Here is a 16,884-nt window from a genome sequence, read left to right as displayed (position 1 = left end):
ATATGAGTTGAGTTGCATTTTTATGTTCCAAACATGTTGAGATTACCAATCTTGGACTACCAAACCAAATCTTAGCTAATGTGAAACCAATTGTTTCTTCCATGTTCATTACTGGTACAAACTTCACTGCAGTGAATTTTGAGAGAATCTGGCCCATTGTCTCTTCTTGCATTGAACTGCTGTGGCTGGAAAAAAAGTGTCCCTGATCAGTTTAAGGTATAAGAAAAGCCTGATTGTGTGATATTAAGAACTGTTTTACCAAACAGCATTCGCTCAGATATTTCTGTCCTCATCCTTGTCAATGAAATTTCTTTCTACTGTATTAATAGTTTTCAATTCTACTTAAATGTTGACATTCTTGAACAACCCTTTGGTGTGTCTTTGTCATAAGATATTTTTCCTGTGCATATCATCCTCCACGTAACCAGTTTTTGCAATTTAGACCTGTTCAGTCTGGAAGGCAGGGGTACTTAAACTAGATTATAAAATGGTTTGGATAAATTAAGTGCAGTGATTGGCTGAACAAGGTCACATGACCAACGTCAACATACAACTGAAACAGCATTTAAACCATTCAACAATCTTTTTTTCCCCATCTCTGTCACTAAGCATTACAGAAAGATTGGCAAATATACTGTGGTATTTATTTAGTCAGAGAACAGAACAAAGAAAACTCAGAAGCAAGCAGTAGGAGTAACACTATTCTAAAGCCACCTGAGAAATCACCACGCAAATCTCACTCAGCATGTAAGACATATACAGTGCAGTGAAAAATTATTTGCCCTCTGTCTGACTTTCTGCATTTTTCACATTGTATTTGGTCAGATGTTTTTTATGGGTTGTAGTAGTATATAGAGGGAGTCTGAGAGAAAAAATGACACCAAAGTTTGGTGCTTCTTTCATTTGTTGGTGTGCAAGGTAATCAAACATGCACTCTTCAAGTGTGAAAAAGTTATTGCCCCCCCCCCCCCCCCCAGTTAACTCAACCCAATTAAAGGGATAATTAGGGTCAGCTGTTTGAGTACTTTAATTAACAGCCACGAACAAAAGAAATTCCTGAAGACCTCAGGAAAAAAGTTGTTGATGCCTATAAGTCTGTAAAGGGTTACAAAGCCATTTCTAAGGCTCTGGGGCTCCACCGAACCACAGTCAGAGCCATATTGTCCAAATGGAGAAAGTTTGGGACAGTAGTGAATCTTCCCAGGAGTGGCTGTCCTGCCAAAATCTCTCCAAGAGCAAGGTGTAAAATCGTCCAGGAAGTCACAAAGAACCCTAGAACAACATCCAGGGATCGGCTGGCCTCTCTCGCCTCGGCTAAGGTCAGTGTTCATGACTCCACCATCAGAAAGACACTGGGCAAAAATAGGATTCATGGCAGAGTAGCAAGGCGGAAACCATTACTCACTAAGAAGAACATAAATGCTTGTCTCAAGTTTGCCAAAAAGCACCTGGATGATCCTCAAGAGTTCTGGAATAATGTTCTATGGACAGATGAGTCAAAAGTGGAACTTTTTGGCCGACATGGGCCCCGTTATGTCTGGCGAAAACCAAACACTGCATTCCACAGTAAGAACCTCATACCAACGGTCAAGCACGGTGGTGGTAGTGTCATGGTTTGGGGATGCTTTGCTGCATCAGGACCTGGATGCCTTGCCATCATTGAAGGAACCATGAATTCTGCTCTGTATCAGAGAATTCTACAGGAGAATGTCAGGCCATCCGTCCGTGAGCTGAAGCTGAAGCGCAGCTGGGTCATGCAGCAAGACAATGATCCGAAACACAAAACAAGTCTACATCAGAATGGTTGATGAAATTTAAAGTTTTGGAATTGCCTAGTCAAAGTCCAGACCTAAACCCCATTGAGATGTTGTGGCAGGACCTGAAACGAGCAGTTCATGCTCGAAAACCAACAAATGTCACTGAGTTGAAGCAGTTCTGCATGGAGGAGTGCGCCAAAATTCCTCCACGTCGCTGTGAGAGACTAATCAATAATTACAGGAAGCGTTTGGTTGCAGTTATTGCTGCTAAAGGTGGCGTAACCAGTTAGTGAGTATAAGGGGGCGATTACTTTTTCACATGGGGACATTGGGTGTCGCATAACTTTCTTTAATAAATAAATGAAATATGTATCAAATTTTTTTGTTATTTGTTCACCCAGGTTCCCTTTTATCTAATATTAGGTTTTGATTGAAGATCTGATAACATTCAGTGTAAAAAATCTGCAAAAATGCAGAAAATCAGACGGGGCAAATACTTTTTCACGGCACTATATATATATATATATATATATATATATATATATATATATATATATAATTTTATTATTATTATTATTCATTTCTTAGCAGATGACCTTGCCAGGGCGACTTACAATTGTTATCACATCAAGATATCATATTATTTTTACATACAATTACCCATTTATGCAGTTGGGTTTTTACTGGAGCAATCTAGGTAAAGTACCTTGCTCAAGGGTACAGCAGCAGTGTTCCCCACCTGGGATTGAACCCACGACCCTCCGGTCAAGAGTCCAGAGCCCTAACCACTACTCCACACATATATATATATATACACACAGTACTGTGCAAAAGTTTTAGGCAGGTGTGAAAAAATGCTGTAAAGTAAGTGCTTTCAAAAATAGACATGTCAATAGATTATATTTATCAATTAACTAAATGCAAAGTGAGTGAACAGAAGAAAAATCTAAATCAAATCCATATTTGGTGTGACCACCCTTTGCCTTCAAAACAGCATCAATTCTTCTAGGTACACTTGCACAAAGTCAGGGATTTTGTAGGCATATAGACAGGTGTATGATTAAACAATTATACCAAACAGGTGCTAATGATCATCAATTCAATATGTAGGTTGAAACACAATCATTAACTGAAACAGAAACAGCTGTGTAGGAGGAATAAAACTGGGTGAGGAACAGCCAAACTCAGCTAACAAGGTGAGGTTGCTGAAGACAGTTTACTGTCAAAAGTCATACACCATGGCAAGACTGAGCACAGCAACAAGACACAAGGTAGTTATAATGCATCAGCAAGGTCTCACCCAGGCAGAAATTTCAAGGCAGACAGGGGTTTCCAGATGTACTGTCCAAGCTCTTTTGAAGAAGCACAAAGAAACGGGCAACGTTGAGGACCGTAGACGCAGTGGTCAGCCAAGGAAACTTACTGCAGCAGATGAAAGACACATCATGCTTACTTCCCTTCGCAATCTGAAGATGTCCAGCAGTGCCATCCGCTCAGAATTGGCAGAAAACAGTGGGACCCTGGTACACCCATCTACTGTCCGGAGAAGTCTGGTCAGAAGTGGCCTTCATGGAAGACTTGCGGCCAAAAAGCCATACCTCCAACGTGGAAACAAGGCCAAGCGACTCAACTATGCAAGAAAACACAGGAACTGGGGTGCAGAAAAATGGCAGAAGGTGCTCTGGACTGATGAGTCAAAATTTGAAATATTTGGCTGTAGCAGAAGGCAGTTTATTCGCCGAAGGGCTGGGGAGCGGTACACAAATGAGTGTCTGCAGGCAACAGTGAAGCATGGTGGCGGTTCCTTGGAAGTTTGGGGCTGCATTTCTGCAAATGGAGTTGGGGATTTGGTCAGAATTAATGGTCTCCTCAATGCTCAGAAGTACAGGCAGATACTTATCCATCATGCAATACCATCAGGGAGGCATCTGATTGGCCCCAAATTTATTCTGCAGCATGACAACGACCCCTAACATACAGCGAAAGTCATTAAGAACTATCTTCAGCGTAAGGCGGGGCAGCAGTGTGGAGTAGTGGTTAGGGCTCTGGACTCTGGCTCTGTACTCTTGACTAGAGGGTTGTGGGTTCAATCCCCAGTAGGTGACACTGCTGTTGTACCCTTAAGCAAGGTACTTTACATAGATTGCTCCAGTAAAAACCCAACTGTATAAATGGGGAATTGTATGTAAAAATAATGTGATATCTGTATAATGTGAAATAATGTATAATGTGATATCTTGTAACAATTGTAAGTCGCCCTGGATAAGGGCGTCTGCTAAGAAATAAATAATAATAATAATAAAAAGAAGAACAAGGAGTCCTAGAAGTGATGGTATGGCCCCCACAGAGCCCTGATCTCAACATCATCGAGTCTGTCTGGGATTACATGAAGAGAGAGAAGCAATTGAGGCTGCCTAAATCCACAGAAGAACTGTGGTTAGATCTCCAAGATGTTTGGGCCAACCTACCTGCCGAGTTCCTTCAAAAACTGTGTGCAAGTGTACCTAGAAGAATTGATGCTGTTTTGAAGGCAAAGGGTGGTCACACCAAATATTGATTTGATGTAGATTTTTCTTCTGTTCACTCACTTTGCATTTTGTTAATTGATAAATATAAATTAACATGTCTATTTTTGAAAGCATTCTTACTTTACAGCATTTTTTCACACCTGCCTAAAACTTTTGCACAGTACTATATATATATATATATATATATATATATATATATATATATATATATATATATATATATATATATATATATATATATATATATATATATATGCGCAGCAGCAGCATCTACTTATTAAACTAAATATTGCCTTATAAAACTGACTAGCAAGCATGCAATGTTTAAACTTGACACAACACCTACATCTCACCACTAATCTCCAATTTCAGAAACATACTTAAAACAAAATTAAAATCTCTCCTGCTCTCTGCTGACACACCCGTTGGGCTTTTAAACAAAGGTCGGGTTCGGCATAGAATTCTCACCACGGACGGGAAGGACTGCGGCACTACGCAAACTGACACGGAAGTCGTTTAGTCCACATATCATCTAATGCTGGTTTACAATCTAAGGAAATTACTCTGGTTACCAGCCATTGGTGTGAAAACAGCTTCAGTAATTATTGGTCAGCATCTCTTGAAGACTGCAAAGCCTGAGTAGGCTCATTTCCTCCAAAAAAAAAAACAAAAAACTCCGAGTGCCAGTGCAGTGCAGTGTTTGGCTGTTCCATGAATCCTCCCTCAGATGTGGGAAATCAGTCTGCTTTCAATTCACAAATGTCATTTCATCTAAAAAATGTTACTATAAATGGCACTGTTCAATGTAATGTTTATGGCAAATAAAAAAAAAAGTACAAAATATATGTTACAATCAAAGTCTTCAGGGATCATTTTTTCTCAGTGGAAGGATCCAGAATATATTTATACTTATTTTTTCCTTAAAAAAGCTAGTTTGTGTAATTATTTAAAAAAAAAAAAATGTATCCATTTTATAAGCAAAATAACCTAACCCAGGGCGTGCGTTATTACAATTCCTACCGCACTTCCTGGGTGGATTATTTCTTAGATAACTATTATGCAGCACTTAAAAACCATACAAGCTTAGTAAGGAGGAAATATCTGGATACTGTATTAAGATAATCATTATTTCAGCATATGCTTTATTGAATTTGAGCTTGATTTTATGGCCAGTAAAAAGCCTACTGTAAAAGTATTGTAAATTGCTTGTAAATGATAACAGTTGGTCATTTGATCAGAGATTCTCACAAACACTGCACTTTTTGATATATCTATAAAGATTAGTCTGTGTGGACGCCTAGGCAGTTGCTTGCTAAGGGTTCTTAATACAGACAACACACTGGGGCACCAACATCTACGTTTATCGGGATTTGAAACTACTGATGCGCATTTACCATGTACCTTGGTCAAGATTGATTTATTAAACTGTGAAAGGCAGATAATTCTTAATCTGTTAAAAAAAAGTGTGAAGCATATGAAATATTTGATTGAACTGAAGACTGAATCCTGTGGATTCCCCTGCTCTGTGTTTCAATACGTCTGTATTTGTCAGCATTAAAGTTTCTTCTCTTCCACACAGGATTATCTTTTTTTATATATGTATATAAATCCCTCCAGTTAAATACTATGTTTTATTAAACATAAACATCACAGTAAAGCCATCCCAAAGCATTACAATTCTAACACAATAGAACTGTTTCTGATGCCTTCACAAATTCACTTTTTAGTTTTAGGGCACTAATTCAGGGTCTGCTTAGACACAACTGTATACTGCCATGTTCCTGTGTTGTTTGAAGTCTTTTAGCCTCACCAGTGACTCTAACATTGGTAACTGACAAACCCAAACCACTGTTTTTATTTTAGCATCTATTCCACAAAATTGCTTCTAGTCGCTTGTCAATTACCTAGCACTTTCTAAAGGCAAAAATGTTCAGTGTTGTCCAGTGTGTTGCCTCTCTTTTTAAACAAATAAAAAAAAATGTTTTGTAAACTTGCATGAATACTGAATACTGCTGAATGTAATTGATATATCATGTTAAAGTGATTAAATTGCCAATTTATTTTGAAATCAAATTGCATACAAAATATTGTTTGCAATAAAGATATTTCCTCAACTTGACTGACCAGTTAATACCTTACAAATGTGAATATGACAGCCTTGACTGGCTTGTGCATTCTTGGTGCCCAGTTTGTGTATGCTATTGGTGGGAGAAAGATTACCAAATGGATAGCAGGGATACTATAATATACTACCAGCAATGTTGATTCACCTGGCGGCTACAGTTTTGTTAGTTTTATTATGTACGCAGTGATGTACAAGGTCTTAAATTTAAGCATAAAGGTTACGTGAATGTTTGAAAGTGCACTGTAAAACAATGTTATTTCTACAACCTTAACATATAAATCCAAATACCATTGTTTATAAAAAAAATAAAAATAAAGTTATTGCCTTACAAACTCTGGAGTCTAACCCAGAGTTACGATATTCCAAAAGTGAATAATGTTTACCGCACTTACACTATGTGTATCACATTTCACTTCTTGTAAAAGCTGGAATAAAGGTAAAAGTATCCAGAATTTGTTTGCATCATCTATATTATTTCCCCCTGTAATTAATTGAGTGTAAATACTTCACTGCTTTTTTCAGACCCCTCTAGCACTAAATTTGATTTATCTAATGTAACGTTACATGAGGCAGTCTAAGATGAATTGGTCATTTGGGTCTGTGAAACCAGACGTGTATTCTTTCTCAAGGGAATAAGGTATCCATTCCACACATATACAGTACAGTAAAGATGATTAGCTTATTTTGCCAATCAAATTCTGAGCACATTTAAGAAAAAAAGGATTGCAATCATAACCATAACCATATATGAGCACCCTCAACCCCTGGACCTATTGGTCATTTGTGTTTAATATACAGCATACAGTTTATAATTTGTGTCAGTTCAACACAATATACCAGTGGGTGTAATCTGGAAAGGCACATTTAGGCCCCAAGCATGGGTTAGAACTCCGCTGAATGGTTGTCTCATTGGGTAAGAGAAGTATCCAATAAAACGCAATGTACTGGCATTTCCACTTCACAAATTGTCACTTTATAGTATTGAGCTTCAGTTCAACAGAGCTTGCTCCTTTAAGTTTTTAATATCCTTGCTTACAGTTCTGACATCACCAGTGAAGCAACCTCTTCTTCTGGAGAGGAAATATTTGACTGGCTACTTCAGCAGACATTGAAGATTCACTGAAAGAGTTTAGTTCACCTCACCTCAAAGAATGATAGAAAATACTCCAGATAGCTCAATGTCCCCTGTTGTTGTCACAGCCTAGGTTATATTTGCACTCTCAGGCAGTAACACACAACATTATCTGATGCCGATTGTTTTAGTGGTTCCACTAAGTTTTCTTTGAAATAGTTGAACGTTTGTTTTCCGTGGGGTTTTCCTTCTACACAGTTATAGAGTTGGACTGAGACAAACAGGTCATTGCTTGAGTAACAAATTGGTAAATAAAAAAGAAATGAAAACTTCTTATCTGCAAAGCTAACTAATGAGGTGTTTGTTTATTTATTAATATCATTTTGATACACAAATGTTGACTTTAATATTAACAGTCTAGTCTACAAAATGTTCATGCACACAAAACCAAATAACTGCTAACACTAGTGAAGCTCAGCACTTTTCATTATCAAGTGGCAAGATGAAAAGTAACATTAAAAAATAGCATTTGGGGCAAACGACTAAGATGAATGCTTCCATCCCTCAGAGTTACAACTTGAGTTCGCTTGGCATGCTCTCTCCCTTCAGTCCGGCTATGAGGTTGTTGGCAACAAGAACAGACATGGTACCTCTCGTAGCATATGTGGCACTTCCAATGTGAGGCAGGACAACTGGAAGACAAAAAAACACACACACACACACACACATTAGAAAAGGGGTTAAAAGGGATAAAACTGTTCTGTAAACAATAGTTCTGACTATTCTCAAAACTCAGATTAAAAACAGTTCCTCACAATAAATTAGTTAACACTAGATAGTGTTTTTGTACTGCACCTTTTTCCTAATTTGGGCAGAACAAAAACACTGATGAAACTGATTGATGTGCATGCATTAAATACAAGAAATGTATTTCATGTTTTAAAAGCTTATGCATAAGGCATATTTAAGCAAGAAAGACGACATGCAGAAGTATGCTTCACTACAGCTAAATGCAAAGTCAATCCCTATGATCTACATTCACAGTGTCTAGAAATGAAAGTGTGGCTTATAGACTGGCATCCTGAGATTCTCACTCAGTCTAGTTGGATACACGGTTCTCTAGGTACACGTAAACCTGCATGCCTCTACTACATCTCTGTTGTGGGGGATAATAATGAATCCGCAAAATTTAACTGAAAGACCAAGGGGGTTATTTGCAAAGGAGCTCCGCTGAAGGATAGTGTTATATGCCATTATTTCGACTGCAGAAAACACGGTGGAAATCTATCCGCTAGTTTGGTTCACTTGTTATTCTGAACACTTTTGTTTTGGCTACATATATAATAATCCAGAGGTCAAAGTGGTAGATAATTTAACCCTTCTCCAGTTTGCTTTCCGTCTGCTTCAGAATGGTCAGTACATATATCCGGCAGTATGTGAGTGACAGCACTTCAGATCACAGATACAAACTACATACAAATATCCAGGCTATGAAAAACAACTTCATTCATATCACTTTTTTTTTTTTAATCCAATGATATAAAGTGGTGCTTAGCCTTTCAGTTTTCATCTTTTTATTTACAATGTAGCCTATCACTGCTTATAACCCCATAAAAGCACTTTAATATAAATTGGGAACAAAACCTTGTATTTTGTGGTTACGCTACAGTGAGAGCATTTGTATTTTACACCAGGAAGAAGTTTAAAAAAAGGCTACCATACATTGGATTATAACTTTTTGATTCGTATGAGGAAGCTAGTTAAGTGCAAAACAATGTTAAATGTATTATTATTATAATTCAAGTAACTGATTTAACAGTGCCACATTGCATACTTTTTTTTGCTACGTTTACAACATGCTTAACATAAAACCTTTAGAGCAAACACATCGTATCCTGTTATAAACCATTTAAATACAGCAATGTATACTTGTTTACTTGTAAAAACAGGTTGAATAGTTGTATTTTATTTACAGTCGTCGTTAACAAGGCCAGTCAGGAGGCTCCAGACTGACTTGTGCTTGTTTCATGACGGACATCTAGCGTGTTCAGAAGGACACTGTGTTTGTGCGTTAGAAGTGTGTAGAGAGTTCCCTTTCAAGTACAAAATGTAACCATTACTGTATGGGTAGTTACCTCTTAAAAGACCCAAAACCTAAAAGATAACAAAAAGCTGTGATGTAGTCTGGACCCGCCCCCGAGGACATGAAATCACTGCGTCCACAGACCATCCTTTCAAGAACTGACCGGACAGGAGAGCTGTTTCAGATAAATACTTGTTACTTTTTCTGCTATATATTTCACATTTATTGTGTTTTACATAAATTATATGTGATATTACAAATAAATCGGTGTATTCGTTTTGCTAATTACGTGTTTTTGTGCACTACAGCCGGTTGTTTGTTACACCCCACTGCGGCCTTGTGCCCCATGTGAAGCCAGCGGCTTGAGTCGCTCCTTCCCAGGGATCAAGCAACAATTACAAGACAGTTTGTATATTTTTTGTAATTGTTATTACTGTATTTTGTTGATCATTTCTCATTCTGTTTTCACAGTGACTATGCACAGGCCTGTCTGCAACGTCGTGCTACAGCACACGTGTAGTGACAGCTGCTGGGTTCACAGCGCTGCACAGGACCAAGATACTTCAGTTTCAGTTGTGGTTACTTACAATCTGTCCCACAGTACTTTGATGTCGTTTTGGTGAGAGCTTTTGCAGTGGCTTGTACAGGTGGGCATCCCTGTGCATTGCTAACCACGGTAACCGCAAAATCGGGGGACCAGTACCATACGGTACTGAGGCCACCGACCCGCTTTGTTCCCGACCCGGTACTTAAATCGGGACTGAGGTTACCACACTGGTGCTGACTTGGCACCGTGCCCGTACGGTACCAACTAGAGGTCTTCACGGGTCCAAATTAATCAACCTGACCACAAACAATTATTTACCCGACCTGACGTAAAATTCTTGTTATTAAACCCAGATCCGACCCGGCCTGAAAACAGTGGAATGCTTTTCCTTTCCCCAGCTTAGTATATGCACTGACTAGATACAGTATTAAAAGCAGTGTTTTTTCCAGTCAATCTGGAAATCTGGCTGAACTACAGACAGTGTTTATTCCATCATGAACCTAGACAGAGGACTGTAAAATTACATATATGTTTGTGTAAAAGATACAAAGATAAATATATTATCTGAAAATCAAATGAACTAGCGTCTGCTAAATAAACAAATAATAATAATAATAATAAAAGAAGAAATGACACCAAAGTTTGGTGCTTCTTTCATTTGCCTTTACGGCAGAGCTTATGCCATTGGTCAAGAGGCCACTGCGGTCTTGCAGGTGCCCTGGTTTACAGATCTGCCCCGTTGCATTAGCATGAGCAGACGCCCCCTTGATGGTAGCAACAGTACTGTACACTACTGTACCAACCCGGTACAGTCCCGGTTCTGACCTGCATTTTACAATCCCCAATCTGGTACCGAGCATGCCTTATTGACAGTCCAGATGTTGTTTTTAGCAAGCCGAGGCAGCAACTGTACATTCTTCTGTACATTGCTTGCTATTGCTTAATGCCTGTGCCAGCAGCCTCAGGGACCAGGACAGACAGCTGCGCCTGCGGCCAGACCACCATCCGTCACAGATGCAAGAGCCACAAGTCCAGGGCCCCTTCTCAGGGAGCCATCTGGAGTATTGGTGTCATGCACCAAGACATCTGGGTACTTGCTACCGTTCAGACCGGATATTTTTGGCAGTTCAAGCACAGGTCCCCCCACCCCATTTCACTGCAACATCAGTCATGGACCCACAAGATGCCGCAGTGGTGTCTCAGGAGGTAGCAGCTCTGCTCCAAAAATGGGTATTTGCATGACAGACCCCCTCCAGTTCGAGGAGGAGTTCTACTCCAGGTACTTCCTCGTGCCTAAGCTGGATGGTGGCCTCAGACCAATCCTCAATCTCAGACAGTTCAACCTGTATCTGAGCCGAAGGAGGTGCAAAATGTTGACAACGCAGCAGCTGTTGCAGTCAATCAGGCCAGGCAACTGGTTCACCACGGTGGACCTCAGACGCCCATTTTCATAAAAACCGGCACACCCGAGTACCTGCAGTTCAATTTTAGGGAACACTGTACGAGTTCAAATGTTACCGTCTGATCTCTCTTTAGCTCCACATGCCTTTTCGAGGCACAGGGAAGCTATGCTGGCCCCACCGAGACTCAAATGCTATGTTTACACCTGCACACCCGAGCCGAGCCAGTGCTGAGTCGAGCCAGCCTGGTACGGCTCAGGTAGCTTGAGTTGCGTTTACTAGAGAAAGGCGAACCGAGCTGAGAGACGTCACGCATAATGAACGTGCTGAGTCGATTACATTAAATGTCACAGACTGCAAAAATAGAACAAAGCATTAATTTAATAAAAAAAAAATTACCATGGATTTTTTTTATTATTATTATTGTGGAGAAGTACTGAAAATGCATGGATGGGCGTTGTAATACATACATAAACAAAGGAAGCAAAGACGGCGGACCATATTAAAGGTATACATAATAATGCGCCTTGGATATAACGCTCCTACAGCATGTCCCCCAATTCCCTATACAAGTGCAATATTTCTACAGTAAATACAGCACCGGTGTTCAAACTGTAAACAACTTTTATTATTTGTTTATTTTAGCAGACGCCTTTATCCAAGGCGACTTACAGAGACTAGGGTGTGTGAACTATGCATCAGCTGCAGAGTCACTTACAATTACGTCTCACCCAAAAGACGGAGCACAAGAAGGTTAAGTTACTTGCTCAGGGTCACACAATGAGTCAGCGGCTGAGGTGGGATTTGAACCAGGGACCTCCTGGTTACAAGTCCTTTTCTTTAACCACTGGACCACACAGCCTCCTAAACTTATCAGTGTAACTTCAGTTTCTGTCTCTCCCTATTGATACAGTATCTGAATTGGAGAAAAGCTGCACTGGCACTTTATAACACAGACACATTCAGCATTCATTTTATAACTAAATAAATATTAGGTTTGTAATGTGGTTACCTTTCCTAATCTATTAACTTTTTTGCTGCGAGAGGAGCTGCAGCTTTCTCAGGGAGACAAGACGCTTCAGCCCCGCTCTGGCAGCTGAACCTGGAGAGAGCCCATTCCCTCTTCCCCTCTCCCGACCCGCTCTCCTCCTCGCATTTTGTTGGCTTGCTTGTCTGTCGCTTCAAACTGAACTCCCGACTGCCGTTTAGCCAGGCTATTGTTTAACAACTGCTGATTAAAATGATCCTCGAGTGGGAATGTTACATTATTTTATTTATTTTTTTTGTAAAAAATATAGCGTTGATTACATTGTGCTTTATGCATGGTTAATTAACGGAAGTTACATTTTTGATTCACTATATGCATATTATAGAGAGGGAGTTATTTTATTTAGTATTTTTGGCAGATGTGTGTTGTGTGTCCTACAGAGTAAAGGTAAGGAGTTAAGAAAACATTTACCCGTTGAGTTCCTGGGGGTTGCCACCTTTTCTTGTAATGCTGCTTGAGCGTGATGACAAAATGCACCAGAGTACATTATCGGACGACTGATTCATTGTGCCCAGTCTCCAGCTGACATACGCTCACATGTAACTTTTCATCGCCCACCATCTACAGTTAGGGTTTATGGTGAATCTGCAAAGAGCCAGCTCACACCTTTTTAGACAGCCTCCTATCTAGGAGTGTGCTTGGACTCCGGGTCCATACTCTCCACTCTGTCAGACGGCAGAGTGCAGAGAATAGCCACTCACGGTAATGACGTTTCAGAACTTCTGAGCTTGATGCCAGCGGCTTCTCAGACTCTAATTTGCATGTGCAAGCCTGGTTCAATAGCAAGGTTTTACAGCCCACATTGAACTGCGGCTACCCATTGACGATGTGCTTCACTAAGGGCACCCCTCTTGGTGCAAACAGCCTGCCTATCTGCGCCTAGGCTGGGGTACTGTGTAGAATGGTACTCCACATAATGGTTTGGAACTGCAGGCAGTTTAACTGGCCTTGTAGCATTCTTGCAGAAGTTTCGAGGTAATTATGTGTTTGTCCGTGCAGACAACGCAACAGTGGTGGTTACGTCAACCAACAGGGCGGCCTTAGGTCCCCCAGTCTTCATGGAGTAGTCCACAAACTGTTGCATGATCACCTCCTCTCCCTGCGATCAGTACACCTGCCTGAGGTGATACACTAGGCAGCGGACCTCCTCTCAAGGGGAGTTCCCAGTGCCTCAGAGTGGAGACTTCATCCCGGAGGTGGTGAGCCTCATTTGGCAACAGTTCGGGAGAGCAGAGATAGACCTCGTCTCCAGGATTTCACCCATTGTCCCCACTCGTTCTCCATAACAGGATTCGGGGACCCACTGGCGATAGATGCCTTGGCACACCAGTGGCCGAGGCAGCTGCTGTATGCCTTCCCACCGCTCGCCATGCTCCTGCTGTGTCTGGAGAAAAATCACACAGGACCAGGCCAAGGTGCTATTAGTAGCAGTTCTGATGCAGCTCCTGAGCGGCCAGTCTTGGAGCCTGCCTGAATGTCAACCTGCTCAGTCAGACATGGGGGACATTGTGGCATCCCAACCCGTCGAGCCTGCGGCTCTGGGTCTGGCCCGAATGGCAACAATTGAGCCGTCCGGGGCTTTCCAACAGGGTTCTTGACACTCTGCAGAATGCCAGAGCAGCATCCAGACGTTCCCTGTATGGGTACAAGTGGGGCGTTTTCAGCCATGGTGCTAGGCTTTGACCCCATGACCTGTCCCATGGCAGTTAAACTGCAATTTTTGCAGGGTCTGTTGATAAGGGGAATCCCCCTCTACACTAAAGGTCTATTTGGCAGTTATTTCAGCTTGCTTTATCAAAATTGATTCAGTCTCTCCAGGAGCTCAGCTTTCTGGTGGGGCAATTTTTAAAAGGAGATCGGCGGCTTTGGCCACCTATGCAGGACACTGTCCCTCATTAGAGGCTTGAAGCACTTATGAAGCCTCCCTTTGAAGTGGCTTCCTTGCTTGCAATCATATCCGCTAAGCGGGTGGGTGAGATGCAAGCATTATCGATTGCAAAAGCCTACTTAATTTTTGCAGAAGCAAGGACAAAGGTTACGCTTTGCACCAATCCTGCTTTTTTGCCAAACATTATCTCAGCATTCCATGTCAACCAGTCTCTGGATTTGGAGGCTTCTTTCCACCTCCTTCCAGTCTGACAGGCAGCTGCAGCGCCATACTCTCTGGTTTGCTATGTTGACAGGATAAGATGTTGGAGGCAGTCCAGATGATGTGTTGTCTGTTCTGAAACTAAGTCCCATGATCAAGCCCTGTCTAGGCAGAGGCTGTCCAAATGGATCACGGACAGAGTCAAGACTGCCTATGAGCTGGACAACTTGCCCCCAGAAAAACTCTTCTCATTCCTTACAGGGGTATGGCAATTTTGTGGGTTTTATTCCAGGGTGCATCTGTCAACGACATTTGCAAAGCAGCGGTGTGGGCTACTACCCATACCTTTACTAGGTTATATCAGCTGAATGTCAGGGATCCACAAAACCCTGGTTTTGGAAAAAGAGTGTTAAGGGTGGCCTCGAGCTCGACCCTTACAGCATAAACATAGAGGTGAATTCTCCCTCAATTTTTTAGCCCTAGCTACTTGTACTGGGGTTCCTAATGTTAAGAAGCAAGGTTGCCTTGGCCAAGCCTTGTAGCATTCCAGTTGGTCTGCAATATTGCCTTGCGACAGCTTTGGTATTCATACCCATAAGGTAATGGTTACATTTTGTACTTGAAAGGGAACGTTAGGTTATTATCACAACCCTGGTTCCCTGAAATAGAAATGTAACCTTTAACCTTCAAGGTCGCTGCGTCCATGATTGCAACAGGCTTGAAAGAAAAATGACATTGAGGTTTGTGACCGCAGTGTTTTTATGTCCTCGGGGGCGGGCCATGACTGCGTCACAGGCTCGTCGAGCAGCTTTGATATATCTTATTCAGGTTTCGGGTCTTTAAGAGGTAAACACCCATACGGTAATGGTTACATTTCTATTTCAGGGAACCAGGATTAGGATAATAACCTAACGCTGTTGAAAATGTCCTAAAAAAGAATATTTGTGTAAATTCTCATCGGCACCACATGCTAAAATCAGCTTGTCACAAGGTGCTGCTTTGTTATTAAAAGAAAGTAGCATACATACACTTTCACATATGAGGAGCCGCTTCAGGAGAGATAGATGGGAATTAATTTAAATCATTTTAATATGCATTTTTTTGTTCTGTATTCTTTTTAGCCTATAAAGTTACTGATGCACATCCCTGGGACAGCATATTGCACCTATAAATAAATGTTTGGGATGCTCTATCACCCACAGAGTCGGAACCTATGTGAAACGTGTATAAGTGTATACAGTTTTTCTACATATTTCTACATATAACATATGTTTTATTTAGTGGAGAAGGTAAAACATCACTTTTTGGTTCTTGGTGCACCTAAACTCAGGGGTGTCAGTAAGGGCCATATAAGTTACGACTGTTCATGTGGTGGCCGCACCGTAAAAAAAAAAAAGTTATTAGTAAATGTACCTGAAAATATATGTAGGCCAATACACTCATATTACACAAAACAGAATACCCCCTGTGGCAGGATGGCTTGGTGGTGACGTCAGACCAGGAAGAAGCACAGGAACCAGTACTGTGGGTTGATATGCGTATTTAATTATAAATGAAATACAAAAACAAAAGGCACAATGGCGAAAATAAAACAGGACAGCAACAAACCCACTCAAACAAACAAGAAATCCAACAGGAGTAGCAATTGCAGTTTATATTTCCTCAGTTCTTACTTCTCGTTCCTCCTCTGAACAACCCACCCCGACAGAGGTTCCTGCCTTTTTTATGCAGCTGTGCCTGAGCTTGATTGCTTGTCAATCATTCAAAATCGGGCTCAGACACATTCTACACAAAGTGATTTGGCAGGGGAGGCAATTAACCTTGAGACTTTGCATTATATACTCTGACACAGGGACGCGGGAAGAGGGGGTGCGGTCGCACCCCCATGTGTCGAGGGAGGGGTGTGGTGGCGGTGCAATACATACACAAAACACGCACAAGGGCGGGGTGTACCCATCACACCTCCACTGCATGAGTCATCAAAACGTATGCAGGCACAGTTTTGATCAATTAATCAACATATTACTTAATGTATTTTATAGTACAAAAATAGGCAGATAACTAGAAGCAGCAAAAGAATTAATATATATATATATATATATATATATATATATATATATATATACATATATATATACATATATATATATATATATTATCTTTCACAAATGTAATATAAATAGAAGGAAATAGAAGAGTTCTTTACTTTCAATGGAAATCTCAAAACAGTAAAAA

General features: G+C 40.8%; 1 protein-coding gene across 1 annotated transcript in view; it reads right to left on the bottom strand.

Moving 5' to 3' along the window:
- Positions 1–7,828: 7,828 nt before the first annotated feature.
- grhpra (glyoxylate reductase/hydroxypyruvate reductase a) overlaps positions 7,829–16,884 on the bottom strand; it is a 42,863-nt gene continuing 33,807 nt past the window's right edge. Inside the window, exon 9 of the mRNA XM_034036056.3 lies at positions 7,829–8,174. Coding sequence (XP_033891947.2) covers positions 8,053–8,174 — 122 coding nt within the window. The 3' untranslated portion in view covers positions 7,829–8,052. The remainder of the gene's footprint in view (positions 8,175–16,884) is intronic.

The sequence above is a fragment of the Acipenser ruthenus genome, chromosome 1 (assembly GCF_902713425.1).
Source record: "Acipenser ruthenus chromosome 1, fAciRut3.2 maternal haplotype, whole genome shotgun sequence".
NCBI classification, from domain to species: domain Eukaryota; kingdom Metazoa; phylum Chordata; class Actinopteri; order Acipenseriformes; family Acipenseridae; genus Acipenser; species Acipenser ruthenus.
The sequence above is the reverse complement of the archived record's forward strand: the minus strand, read 5'-3'. Positions and strand labels throughout refer to the sequence as shown.